The sequence below is a fragment of the Jaculus jaculus genome, chromosome 15 (genome assembly GCF_020740685.1).
Source record: "Jaculus jaculus isolate mJacJac1 chromosome 15, mJacJac1.mat.Y.cur, whole genome shotgun sequence".
In the NCBI taxonomy this organism is placed as follows: Eukaryota; Metazoa; Chordata; class Mammalia; order Rodentia; family Dipodidae; genus Jaculus; species Jaculus jaculus.
In genome coordinates this window covers 74,824,973-74,838,481 of record NC_059116.1, presented here as the reverse complement: position 1 = coordinate 74,838,481, position 13,509 = coordinate 74,824,973, and the positions used below count along the sequence as shown (strand labels likewise).

Here is a 13,509-nt window from a genome sequence, read left to right as displayed (position 1 = left end):
TTCAAAATACAAGTCACATACAATACATCGAGATAACAAACAGAGGACTATAAATACAAATGCGCATACACGTACAAGGTCACTGAGTTCAGGGGGTTTGCTGAGTCCTTAAAGCAGAAGGATTCATTGGCTCAATGTTTCTTCTGTTTTTCTCGGCTGTGCTTCCAGACAGACGCCAAGTTTGGAGGAGCTCAAGTGCTGGCGTCTTTCCTGTGGACTTCTTCCAGTCAGGGGGACCCTGAAATTAAGTGGGGGCCCCATGTTACTCTTCTCCATCAACTTCCAGTCAGGATGAGGGCCTGAGCCGGCGGGAAGATAAGCTGTTCTGAGTCAAGTCAGAGGCCTTAGTAGAAGCCATCCGCCTCCCCGAGAGAACGGGAATCTCTTGCACTTTAGCAAGCAAGCCTCTGCACTGGGTTCACCCAGGTAGGTGGTGCCCTCTCTGGGTGCTGGAGAGCTGATGTGCCCACACGGGAGGTTCCCAGGGACCTTTGGTTATCACGGAGGGCATTTCCCCCAGTGCCAAGCTCCTCGTGTCTCTTCCAGGTCCTCTTGAGCTATCCTTCACTCCACAGTTAGCCGGGCTGTTTTCCTGGGTTTCAGAGCTTGCGTGCATAGGTGCCCATGTCTTCCTCTCTGCCGCCTGTCCTTGCAGTCATTGGCATCGCTTCCGCGGCGTCCATCTCCAGGCCTCGTGACCGGGAGGTGCACCTGTGAAGCAGATCGTTCACAGGTTGTGAGAAGAAGGCAGGCTCGCCCTGCGGTCGGCATACTTCTTGTTGCATGCATGTGCCTGGCACTGGGTGAATTCCGTGTCAGACATCAACCCTGCCCCAGGAATCATAAGACAGTCAGCAATGACTGTCGCTCCGAGATTGGGGAAGCCTGGAATTCCCAGCTGTGCAGATGGTATTAAAATCCCATTTCACTATTTTCAATCTCACCATCCACCAAAGATTTACCAATGTTTCTGAAACAATTCATGACACCCCATGCTCAAGTCTCACCTGGCTAACCATCTGTTCAAAAGTGACCCAGATGGGGAAGAGGGGGAACAGAGAGTAACCAGGAGCTTGGCCAGTCCAGATTAGAGCATCATGATGAAAATGGCTGAATACCCACAGAGCTTTAACCACAGTTCTTAGAGCTCAGGGAGTTGGATCAGCAATTAAAGGTGCAGGCTAGCAAAACCAGCTGGCTTGGGTTCATCTCCTTGGCATCTAGCAAAAACAGATGCAAAGTGGGTACCCATCTGTGATCCCAGTGCACCTGTGACAGTGGCAGGTGGAGCCAGAAGAATTCAAAGAAGCTCGACAGACAGAGCCATTTGCAGCAGCAAGAGACCCTGTCTCCAGCTAGGAGAGGCGGCACGGGCCTTCAATCCAGCTCCGGAGGATGAGGTAGGAGGATCGCTGCGAGCTTGAAGCCTGGCTGGGCTACAGAGTGAGTTCCAGGTCAGCCCGGGCTAGAGTGAGACCCTAATGATAGAAGCGAGAGAGAATCCCTGTCTTCAAGAGTGTGGAGCAGGGCTGGAGAGATGGCTTAGCGGTTAAGCGCTGGCCTGTGAAGCCTAAGGACCCCGGTTCAAGGCTCAATTCTCCAGGACCCACGTTAGCCAGATGCACAAGGGGCGCATGTGTCTGGAGTTCGGTTGCACTGGCTGGAAGCCCTGGCATGCCCATTCTCTCTCTCTCTCTCTCTCTCTCTCTCTCTCTCTCCCTCTCCCTCTCCCTCTCCCTCTCCCTCTGTCATTCTCAAATAAATAAATAAAAGTAAACAAAAAAAAAGAGTGTGGAGCACAGACAACTTATGAAGTTCATGGTATGTATTATTACTTAATCTGGTACTAGTAGCTTCTGATGATTTATATGAAGTTTAGACTAATTTCATCTTGGCTTCATAGCAGCATATCATAGAAAGCTCATTTTTTTTTGTTCATTATTTATTTATTTATTTGAGAGCTACAGACACAGAGAGAAAGACAGATAGAGGGAGAGAGAGAATGGGCGCATCAGGGCCTCCAGCCACTGCAAATGAACTCCAGACGCGTGTGCCCCCCTTGTGCATCTGGCTAACGTGGGACCTGGGGAACCGAGCCTCGAACCGGGGTCCTTAGGCTTCACAGGCAAGCGCTTAACCACTAAGCCATTTCTCCAGCCCGAAAGCTCATTTTTTTAAGTGCTGGTGATAGAACTCCGGGCCTTGTGTATTCTTGGCAAGTACTTCCCTAGTGTAAGTCAGATGCTGTGTATATTGATATACTAGTTGATATTTTATGGGAATGAACTCTAAGAACACACTGTGGGAAAGAATGATGAGAAGGAAATATGGGAATGAGGGCTGGAGAATTGCTTAGTGGTTAAGGCATTTGCTTGCAAGGCCAAAGGACTCAGGTTCGATTCTTCAGGACCCATATTAGGCAGATGCACAAGGGGATGCATGAGTCTGGAGTTTGTTTGCAGTGGCTGGAGGCCCTGATGTGCCCATTCTCTCCCTCCCTCTTTCTCTGTCAAATAAATAAATAAATAAATAAATAAATAAATAAATAAATAAAGATAAAAAAGAAATATGGGAATGAACTATGAGAATATTTCTTATGGACCTTGCAAACAACTTTTCTGAGATTATTGCTGTGAGATGCTAACTTCCTTACTTATAACTTGCTCTAAAGTTAATCTTACAACTATGTCATCTAACTGCTTAAAGCAATGTGAGGAGGGAGGAAACTCTGCCTTGGTGTACCTTTGCTCAGAACAGCACAGGTGACAACATTGACAAGCAGTGTTTGGAGATGCTGACTGTCTTAAGCTACGCTCTTTGCCTGTTTCCTCAGTGACCTGACTGGACTCTCCACTCACAGCAAGACGTGCATAAGAAGTGCCGATCATGCTGTAACACCAGCACGCGGGAGGCAGAGGCAGGAGGGTCGCCATGACTTCAAGGCCACCCTGAGACTACAGAGTGAATTCCAGGTCAGCCTGGGCTAGAGTGAGACCCCACCTTGAAAAATAAAAAAAGAAGAAGTGCTGTTCATAGCATTGATGACAAGGTCAATAACTAAGGGCCCATTGATTCTGCTGAAGACTACAGGTGGATTATTAGAGTGTTGGTGTGTCCTGGATCAGCAGAGTCCAGCAGGTCACACCCCTAAATCCCTTCCTTCAACAAATGCTTCAGGATCATCCAGAGTTGAGAGTGCCTTACCCTTTGCTCACACAATGACCTACTTGTTCATGTATTACTGGTTTTTGATTGTTCAATAAAATAAGCCCCTGAGCACCTGTGTAAAAGAGCGGAGGCCACCCCACAGTGGCGTCAGGACAGTGGCGGCGGCAGGGGCTCCCGGGTTAAATGAAACTGCTCTTCAGTCTCCTTTCCCCTCAGGCTGCTGCTAGAGGCAGCCAGCCCACTCCTGGGCTGGGGGCTCAAGAGTTAGCTCGCCCACTTCTCAGGATCTACTCTTAGGAGCAGTTTGCCCACTTCTGCATAGGAAAATATCAAGAGTTAATCTTTTCTAAATTCACGGTTCTGCTCCTCCATCCCCCATACATTGGGCGATATTTTACGATTACTAACTGAAAATTTTGTTTCAAGAAATGTGATACCCATTTATTCAATAATGCTTAGGAGAGATCTAGAGAAACCATATCTATATGGAATTAATAAACATATTAATTGGTTACTAATTTGTAGCAGTACTAAATCCAAGGTAAGACTGGGCATGGTGGTGCATGCCTTTAATCCCAGTACTTGGGAAGCAGAGGTAGAAGGATGGCTGTGAGTTTGAACTCAGCTTGAAACTACATAACGAATTCCAGGTCAGCCTGGGCTAAAGCAAGACCCTGCCTTAAAAAAAAAAAAAAAAAAAGCCCAATTATTTAAAAATGACTACTGTACGCTGGGCATGGTGGGGCACGCTTTTAATTCCAGCACTTGGGAGGCACAGGTAGGAGGATCGCTGTGAGTTCAAGGCCATCCTGAGATTACATAGTGAATTCCAGGCCAGCCTCAGCTAGAGTGAGACCCTACCTCAAAAAACAACAACAAAATGACTGTAAAAATTGAAATGTCAGCAAGTGGGAGGAACTTGTCATAAAGGCTGAAATGCAGAATTTCAATTATTAGCAATACAGAATTGGGGCTAAGGAGATGGTTCAGCAGCTAAGGGCATTTGCTTGCCAAGTCTGCTGGCACAGGTTCAATTGCCCAGCTACCCAAACAGCCAGATAGGCATTTGCTTGCAGCAGCAAAAGACCTAGCTTGCATACAAAGATACAGAGACACATGTGCCCATAAACTAGTAAATTTTTAGCAATGAACTACAGAAGAAAGGCTGATGTGAGTGTGTATAAGACAGTGTATACCCATATGTGGTGAGTCTGCACAAGAGCTCCGCATGCGCAGTGTGGAAGGTGACGGGCTGGGCCCTGCAGGGGGGCCTGGTCTGAGGGGTGTGTGCAGAGTAAAGGCCTCTTGGGGGCTCAGTCTGGCCTGGCTCAGCTCGGCTCCTTCGCTTCTCTCACAGAGCTGCTACAAAAGGGGCCGAGTGTGGGAGCCTATAGCCAGGAAAGGAATCCTCCCTTTGATTCTAGAATCGTGGGATCAAGCCCATTTCTTGTAGGAAGGCAGAATCTAGTCCCGTGATTCTCCCCACCACTCACCTGGACTTCAAGTACCAGGCCAGGAAAGACACAGCACACATTCCACAAAGCACTGCGATGACAGATGTGGAAATGACAACTGGAAAAGAAAAGAATTAAGCTGGAACCCTGCCAACCGGAGACTCCTCCTAAGAAGTGGAGAATTCATGGTCATCCACATTCTTGCAGAGCACAGATACCTTTCTATCCAGCATGCCATTGCTGACATGTCTGGGGCCATGCGACTTGACCTAGTTCACACCTGGGCAGAAAGAATGCCCTCTTTCTGCTGAGAGCATTGGTGCCAGCCCCTCCTGGTGTTCTCACACGACCCACACGTCCTTGTCCTGGCTGAAGAGCCTGGGGTGCCATCTCTCCAGCCCCAAAGTATATTATATTATATTATATTATATTATATTATATTATATTATATTATATTATATTTAAGACAGAGGAAGGGAAAGAGGCAGAAAAAGTGATGGGAGAACGGGTGCACCAGGGCCTCCAGCCACTGCAAATGAACTCCAGATGCACGTACCACCATGTGCATCTGGATTACATGGGACTTGGAGAATTGAACCTGGATCTTTAGGCTTCACAGGCAAGTGTGTTAACCACTAAGCAACTTCTCTAGCCCACCGAAGTATATTCTTAATTAAATAAATAAAGAATAAACACAATAAGAATCATGCAGTGAGCTAGGTGTGATGTGCATCCCTTTAGTCCCAGTACTCCGGAGGTAGAGCTCAGAGAATTCTTGTGAGTTCAAGGCCACCCTAGTACTACAGAGGGAGTTCCAGGTCAGCCTGGGCTGGAGTGAGACCCTACCTCAAAAAAAAAAAAAAAAAAAAAAGGAAAGAAAAAAATGTAAACAACAGGCATTCATTAATGTATAAAGGTATCCATAATTACCTCAAATGATAAAATGTGGGTGAAGCCAGGTGTGATGGCACACTCCTGTAATCCCAGCATTTGGGAAGCTAAGGCAATTGGATAATGAGTTCAAGGCCAGACTGCGCTACATAAGACTGACTCAATAACAAAACAAAACAAAAAACTAACCAAACTAAAAGCTGGCTGAGGTGAGAATGAGTCCAAACTCACAAGTGTATGCACAGAAAAGTCTTGAATTTCATGCATGTTGAGTACAAAGAAAGTACTTGTGGGTCATAATCTTAAATATTTATTTTTGTCATCATATTTATTTATTTATTTATTATTTTTTGGTTTTTTGAGGTAGGGTTTCACTCTAGTCCAGGCTGACCTGAAATTTACTATGTAGTCTCAGGGTGGCCTCAAACTCACGGTGAGCCTCCTACCTCTGCCTCCTGAGTGCTGGTATTAAAGGTGTGTGCCACCACATCCAGCTCATGCCTTCCTTTTTATAACGGCACAGAATAAACAGCAAAATTATAGAAAACAACTTTCTAAAAATTGAAAAAACCCCTTTTTTTATTTAAGAGAGAGAAAGAGGGAGGAGGGACTGAGAGAGAGAATGGGCACGCCAGGTCCTCCAGCCTCTGCAAATGAACTCTAGATGCATGTGCTACCTTGGCATCTGGCTTATGTGGCTTCTGGAGAATTGAACCTGGGTCCTTTGGCTTTGCAGGCATGTGCCTCAATTGGTAAGCCAAGATATCTCCATCTCTCTAGCTTCTGAAAACAACTTTTTAGTAAGTGAAAATAAGCATAGCTAATTGTAGCAAAAGAAATAACAGAAACTAGGCGTGATGGCACATGCCTTTAATCCCAGCACTTGGGAGTTTGAGGCCATCCTGAGAGAGTACAGAGTGAATTCCATGTCAGCTCTGAACTAGAGCAAGACCCTACCTTGGGAAAAAAAAGAAAAAGAAATAATAGAAACCATGAAAAATTAGTTTTATTGTGTAGCAGAGTTCTCCAAATATTCTCTCCTGAACAAGACTGGGGAAACCTGGGATTCCCAGCTGTACACATGGTAAATATTAAAATCCCATTTCAAGCTGGGCGTGGTGGTGCACGCCTTTAATCCCAGCACTGGGGAGGCAGCGGTAGGAGGATCGCCGTGAGTTTGAGGCCATCCTGAGACTCCATAGTGAATTCCAGGTCAGCCTGAGCTAGAGTGAGACCCTACCTCATGAAAAAAAAAAAATCTTTCCTAAAGAGGGGCTCTGATTTAGGACATCAAGTCTTAGAGACCCGAAACTTAGACTCCCATTCTCCAAGATCATGTTAGTTAGAAACTGAATCATTTCTTGAGGGGAGGGCAAGAAGAAAGTTTGGTTTTGGATTAATCTTTCTTTGGTATGTTGTCTTGAACTCAGTTTCCAAAGTGGAGGAATGTGGTAGAAGAAATTGAACAAAGAAACCAGGCCCAGGTGGTACTCTAAAACACAGCTGCTATTTTTATTTTATTTTTTGCTTTTTCATGGTAGGGTCTCACCGTACTCAGGCTGACCTGGAATTCACTGTGCAGTCTCCGGGTGGCGCTGAACTCACAGCGATCCTCCTACCTCGGCCTCCCAAGTGGAGATTAAAAGCGTGCGCCGCCGCAGGGGGCCACAGTTTCTAGCGTACAAGTTTTGCCATGGAGACAGAGCGACCCCAACTCTCCTCCTGACCTATACAGTCGCACGTGTGTGATCTGGTCAGTGCAGTCCTAGACGCAAACACCCTGAACACACAGCTTTCTGTTCCATATTTGCATTTTCTTTTTTTGGTTTTTCCAAGGTAGGGTCTCACTGTAGGCCAGGCTGACCTGGAAGTTTCTATGTAGTCTCAGGGTGGCCTCGAACTCATGGTGATCCTCCTACCTCTGCCACCTGAGTGCTGGGATTAAAGGTGTGTGCCTCCACGCCTGGCAAACATTTGTATTTTCTTCTCACTAATTGGTTGCTAAGGGATTTTCTGTTTGTGTCCCAAAATGATGTGACCTTAGAAACTTGTAACCCACCAGTTATACAATGAGACTTCCTGCTGTACTGTCCACAAACCCAGAGCTGTGGGAGCTCAGGACTCAGGCTCTGGAAGTTACTCCCCAGAGTCCATGTTGCCATGAATAAATTTTCTGATTCTCTCTCTCTGGTGCCATCTCTGTGTGACCCAGTTTCCCGTCATAGTCTGGGCCCTAGCTGAGGTGAAAAGTCGCATGTTTTCATCACCCCAGGGGAAAGATGTTTTGAGTTCGCAGACTTAACACTATGAGTAGAAAAATGAAAGGAAAAATTTTAGCAGAGACATAGGCTATGGTAAGCTATAGGCTAGAAGGTTTGGCTGTGGGTACTGTAAGGAAAAAAATTTGAGGTGAGCTTGAAAGAAAGAAATTGCTAGAAATCTCATCGGCAAAGAGCAGACTTTATTCTAAGCACCGGGCCTGAGAGGCTGACGCTTCAGGTGCCAAAGGCACTATGATCCCGGAAGTAAGAGTGCACACTGGGTGGCCTTTGGCCGGGGTGGGGGGGTGGGGGGGTGTACTAGCTTTGGGATAATGGGGTGGGGACAGAGCGAGGAAGGGAGAAGTGAGGACGTGGGAACCGCCAGCTGTGTGAGCTGCAAGCTGCCTGAACAGTTAGCTTCATTTCCCAGGCTGGCAAGCCAGCACGTGGCTTCTTGTGGCCTACGATAGAAGGTCGGCTGGTTATCTCTGGGCAGACTGCGGCTCAGGTTTGTCTGCAAGTCTGTAACCTCTGGACAAATCCCCGGGCGTTTGTCCAGGGTCTGTTTGCTGGCTCAGCCATGTACTGTTTGTGGAGTGACTTACTGGAAAAGGTAAGCTGGTGTGATTGGCAGTTTTACTTTCACAATGCTGCTTTCTGTTTGGTTTCTTTTTCTGAATGAGAGTAAAGGCTGTAGAATCAAGTTCAGGAAAGGAGACTCCTAGGCCTATAATACAACATCATTTGTATTAGGTGATTTAACCATAGCCTCTTTAAATTAAATCCAAGCAAAGTTGGTCAAGAAATGGAAATCAGGGCTGGAGAGAGGGCCTAGTGGATGAAGCGCTTGCCCGCAAAGCCCCAGGACTCGAGCTCGGTGCCCCAGGACCGGGCGGCACATGTGCACATGGGTCTGGAGGTCCTGGTGTGCCCATATTCTCCCTCCCAATCTCTCTCAAATAAATAAATAATAATATAACATTTTAAGAAATAGAAACTGAAATCAGAATTCCTGAGACAAGGTAGGTAGGTGTGGTGGCCGGCATCTTTAATCCCAGCACCAACGAGGCTGAGACGGGAGGACTGCTGTGAGTTGGAGGCCAGGTTGGGCTACTGAGTGAGTTCCAGGTCAGCTGGGCCAAAGCATGACCCAGCCTAAAAGAAAAAGAAAGAAAGAAAAATAATTCCTGAGACAAGGAATTAAGAGGTCACCTATCAAATTTTTTTTTTTTTGCTTTCTGAAGGGAAAGGAAAGATCCACATTTGGTGGGATAGAGGAGAAGGGGGAGGAGGGAGATGAAATCAACGTTGATGGTGGTGCAGGGGCCACACAGGGCCAGGGACGCCCCCTCCCACTTCAGCCCACCACGTATGCTGGCTCTAAGATCAGGGCCAGCACTTGGGGATTATGAAAACCATGTGAGTGCAGGGCTGTGAGCCTCGGTCAGAGGAAGACAGGCTGAAGGAGGAGAATCCACCCACTGCTCCCAGCCTGAGATGGTTCTCTCTCCTACTGTACCAAGCACACAGTAAGGACGGAGCTCAGGGTGAGGGATGTAGCTCAGTGAGGGAGCAGTTGCCTAGCATATATGAGGTCCTTGGTTCCATCCTTGGCATAAAACTCCAAAACCAATAAGATAAAATAAAAAAATGTTAGAACATTGGTAATATCAATAGGATGGTTAACATCAGTTGATTTACTGAGCAATCACTGTGATGGAGCTGTGTTAATACTGTTTAATACTGTCCTAAGAGATGAGTACAACTGATTGTTTGTTCTTGCAGAAAAAAGCAACTCACATGTGACCAAGGACTCAGTGAGCATCTGCCATGTGGCACACCCATGGCAATTTGGTGGCTGGGATAAATGGTAGGTGACATACTTTGAAGACATTGTACCAAATGCTTTTAGAAAACTAGCATGGTTCTTGTTTCAACTTATGCCTTATTAGCAGATTAGAAAACCAAGATCCTGCTGGGCATGGTGGTGTACACCTTTAATCGAAGGTAGGAAGATAGTTGTGAATTCAAGCCCAGCCAGAGACCACATAGTGAATTCCAGGTCATCTTGGGCTAGAGTGAGACCCTACCTCAAGAAAACGAAACAACAGCAAAATCCAAGATCCCATTTTCATCTCTTTGCAGACAATTTGTCCTTTCTTGTAGTTAGTTGTTCATATGCCTATATTTAAGAAACAGTACTTCATGCATGGAAAGTGTCAAGGGTTTTTTTGGTGTGTGTGTGTGTGTGTGTGTGTGTGTGTGTGTGCACGTGTGCATGTGTGGAGGTCAGAGAACAACTTTGGGTGTGAGTCCCCCAGTTTCCACCTTGTTTGAAGCAGGGTCTCTCATTGTCACTAGTTCATTTGCTGCCCATAACCTTCTGGGATTCTCCAGTCTCAGCCTCCCATCTTGCCACAGGAGGACTGGGATTGTAGATGTGCATGATGGCATCCTGCTTTACGGGGGTTCTGGGGACCCTAACTCCTGTGTGGAGTTATCTACTGAGTCAGATCCTCCGCTCTAAAGTTTCTTTTAAAATCTTTGTATTTCCACAACTCCTTGCACAGATCTTTTTTTTAAATATTTTTTTAAATTATTATTATTTTTAAATATTTTTTGTTCATTTTTTTTATTTAGTTATTTGAGAGTGACAGACTTAGAGAGAAAGACAGATAGAGGGAGAGAGAGAGAATGGGCACGCCAGGGCTTCCAGCCACTGCAAACAAACTCTAGACATGTGCGCCTCCTTGTGCATCTGGCTAATGTGGGTCCTGGGGAATCAAGCCTTGAACCGGGTTCCTTAGGCTTCACAGGCAAGCGCTTAACCGCTAAGCCATCTCTCCAGCCCTGCAAACTCATTTCTATTTTCTTTCTTACATCATTTGCCCATTTTCTTTTTCTTTTTCTAAATTTATTTATTTTAAAAGAGAGAGAGAGAGAGAGAGAGAGAGAGAGAGAGAGAGAGAGAGAGGGAGGGAGAGAATGGGCATGCCAGGGCCTCTAGCCACTGCAAGTGAACTCCAGATGCATGTGTCCCCTTATGCATCTGGCTTACATGGGAATCTAACCTGAGTCCTTTGGCTTTTCAGACACCTTAACCACTAAGCCATCTCTCCAGCCCTGCTTGGCCATTTTCTTTCTTTCTCTTTTAACCTTAATAGTAACATATCTTTTCTATGTAGAAAGAGGCTTTTTGAATGGAGAAGTGTGGCCATCTGTCTGTCTGTCATGATGCCTATGAGAGGTCCCTGTGGAAGTGGCAGCAGCAGCTCCTGTGGAGCGTGACCTGCCCGGGAGTGGAGTCTTGTGCAGAACTGTGACCAGCAGAACCACAAATCCCTTTCTAGGGTGTATCAACCTACTGCGAGACTTAGCAGCTCCTGCTATTAAAATAAGTAGTTAGCCGGGAGTGGGGGTGCACACCTTTAATCCCAGCACTTGGGAGGCAGAAGTAGGAGTATTGCCGTGAGTTCAAGGCCACCCTGAGACTACATAGTGAATTCCAGGTCAGCCTGGGCTAGAGCGAGACTACATTGAAAAACAAAGCAAACATACAAACAAAAAAGTAGTCATGCCAAATGAAGAATGCCACAAATGAGGCATTTCATTTCTCTAGGTATGTGCTGGGGACATTTCTGAGAGGGAAAGGTTGCTACTGGTGATCATGCTAGAGTGGCCAGGCCAGGGCCACATGCTCTGTCTGCAGTCACCCTGGTCATAAAAAGCAAAGGGCAGCACTTACCAGTGGTCCTTCCGGAGCCGTGTGGATGAGCACCTGCCGAGGAGAGAGGACAGCTGATTCAGGCTGGCACCATAAGGATGCTCACCAGCTTCTCACAAACCTAGATAACGAACAGCTTGGCACCCATCTTAGAATCATAGAAGAGGCACAGCTGGCATAACCAAACTGGTCTTGGCAAACAGCAGGCATGGTTAAGTCGCTGAGGTGCTGGGCCACCGCTAAGAATCCACCACACCTCACAGAAGGTCCAGATTGCCCGTCGCGTCCCCACCCCGCAGAACATGACTCTACGGTGCCCAGAACTGCCACCACCCTCCCGTAGTGGGAGGGCACAGACCGTAGTCAGTCCTGGCCAAGCTGTTTTACATGGGAGAGGTGGGGTTGCCCTCCCAGCCAGCCCTGCTGGGGTGAGGCAGCTGGCACAAGGAGCACAGGGGTGATGCAGGGCCAGCTCGCAAGCCCCCCTTGAGACCGAGCGGCAGAGCTGGGTGGGGTCGCGCTGGACCTCAGCCGGCTCTCAGGAGCTCCAGCTAACCTGGCGCCTTGAGGGCCGGGGAGGCCGTGAGCTCCGGGCTCCGTGCTCTCGTCCGCGTTGGGGAGGACGGGTGACTGTTTACTCCTGTGACGGGTGACGGGGACGGTGTCAGCCGGGAGTCTGGTACAACAGCAGTCTCTGTGGCCACTGTGGGGTCTGGCCTGGGAGGTAACACTGCTGGCCCTGTAGGAACCCCAAAACGCAGACATGGAGACTCGTACCAGGGCATGGACACAGGGCCTGCGCTAGTGCGCTTGCGCTAGCCATCCTGCGCTTAGCAAACTGGCCCTTCTGTGGGTGGCACATGCCAACCACTGGACCATAGGACTTGGGAGAACATTAAAGAATATGGCTAGGGCTGGAGAGATGGCTTAGCGGTTAAGCGCTTCCTGTGAAGCCTAAGGACCCCGGTTCGAGGCTCGGTTCCCCAGGTCCCACGTTAGCCAGATGCACAAGGGGGCGCACGCGTCTGGAGCTCGTTTGCAGAGGCTGGAAGCCCTGGGGCGCCCATTCTCTCTCTCTCTCTCCCTCTATCTTTCTCTCTGTGTCTGTCGCTCTCAAATAAATAAATAAATAAATAATAAATAAATAAATAAATAAAAAGAATATGGCTAGTCATTGTACCGCATATGAAGAAAAACTGCGGCGGATCCAGCTGCTTTCCAACAACTTGGTTCCAAAATACGAGTGGGACTATCTGTGAAAGGCAGCTGGGCTGCGAGATTTCCTTTTCACGTTGTGTGTGTGTGTGTGTGTGTGTGTGTATTCATGCCTGGGCAGGTACATGTGAGAAAGTGTGAGCGTATGGACCCTGGGTGTGGTTCCTCAGGCACCATCCACCTTTTTTCGGAGACAGGGTTTCTCACTAGCCTGGAACTCACCAAGGAGGCTGGACTGGCTGGCCAGCCAACCCCAAGGATACCCCTGTCTCTCTGGCCCTAGTGCTGGGATTACAAGTATATGCCACCATGCCAGGGTTTTAAAAAATTTTTTTTGTTTATTTTTAAAAATTTATTTATTTGAGAGAGACAAAGGCAGATAGAGAGAGAATGGGCATGCCAGGACCTCCAGCCACTGCAAACAAACTCCAGACGTGTGCACCCCCTTGTGCATCTAACTAACGTGGGTCCTGGGGAATCGAGCCTCGAACCGGGTCCTTAGGCTTCACAGGCAAGTGCTTATCCGCTAAGCCATCTCTCCAGCCCCACTTTTTTGGAGAGGATTTCTCACTGTGCTTCTCAGGCCAGTTGTCGTTCTTTAGCGATTTCACTGTACACTGAGGTTGAGAACCAGCGTGGGAAGGCATGAGTGACTGAGCCAATCAGAGTGAGTGAAAATACAGCTGCCTCCCCTGGGGTAGAAGGAGGAGAGGAGGGACAAAGGGACAGAGGGAACCACAGACTGTGCTGTGGCACTGAAAAGCCAAGACTTAAATGTAGAATAAGTGTCATAGGA

At 47.5% G+C, this 13,509-nt stretch overlaps 1 protein-coding gene across 1 annotated transcript in view; it reads right to left on the bottom strand.

Moving 5' to 3' along the window:
- The window catches only part of Il15ra (interleukin 15 receptor subunit alpha), a 38,368-nt gene continuing 24,859 nt past the window's right edge, over window positions 1-13,509 (bottom strand). Inside the window, exons 4-7 of the mRNA XM_045134768.1 lie at window positions 12,055-12,237; window positions 11,520-11,552; window positions 4,662-4,740; window positions 1-711 (exon numbers count right to left, since the gene is read on the bottom strand). Of these exons, the coding sequence (XP_044990703.1) occupies window positions 600-711; window positions 4,662-4,740; window positions 11,520-11,552; window positions 12,055-12,237 (407 nt within the window). The 3' untranslated portion in view covers window positions 1-599. The remainder of the gene's footprint in view (window positions 712-4,661; window positions 4,741-11,519; window positions 11,553-12,054; window positions 12,238-13,509) is intronic.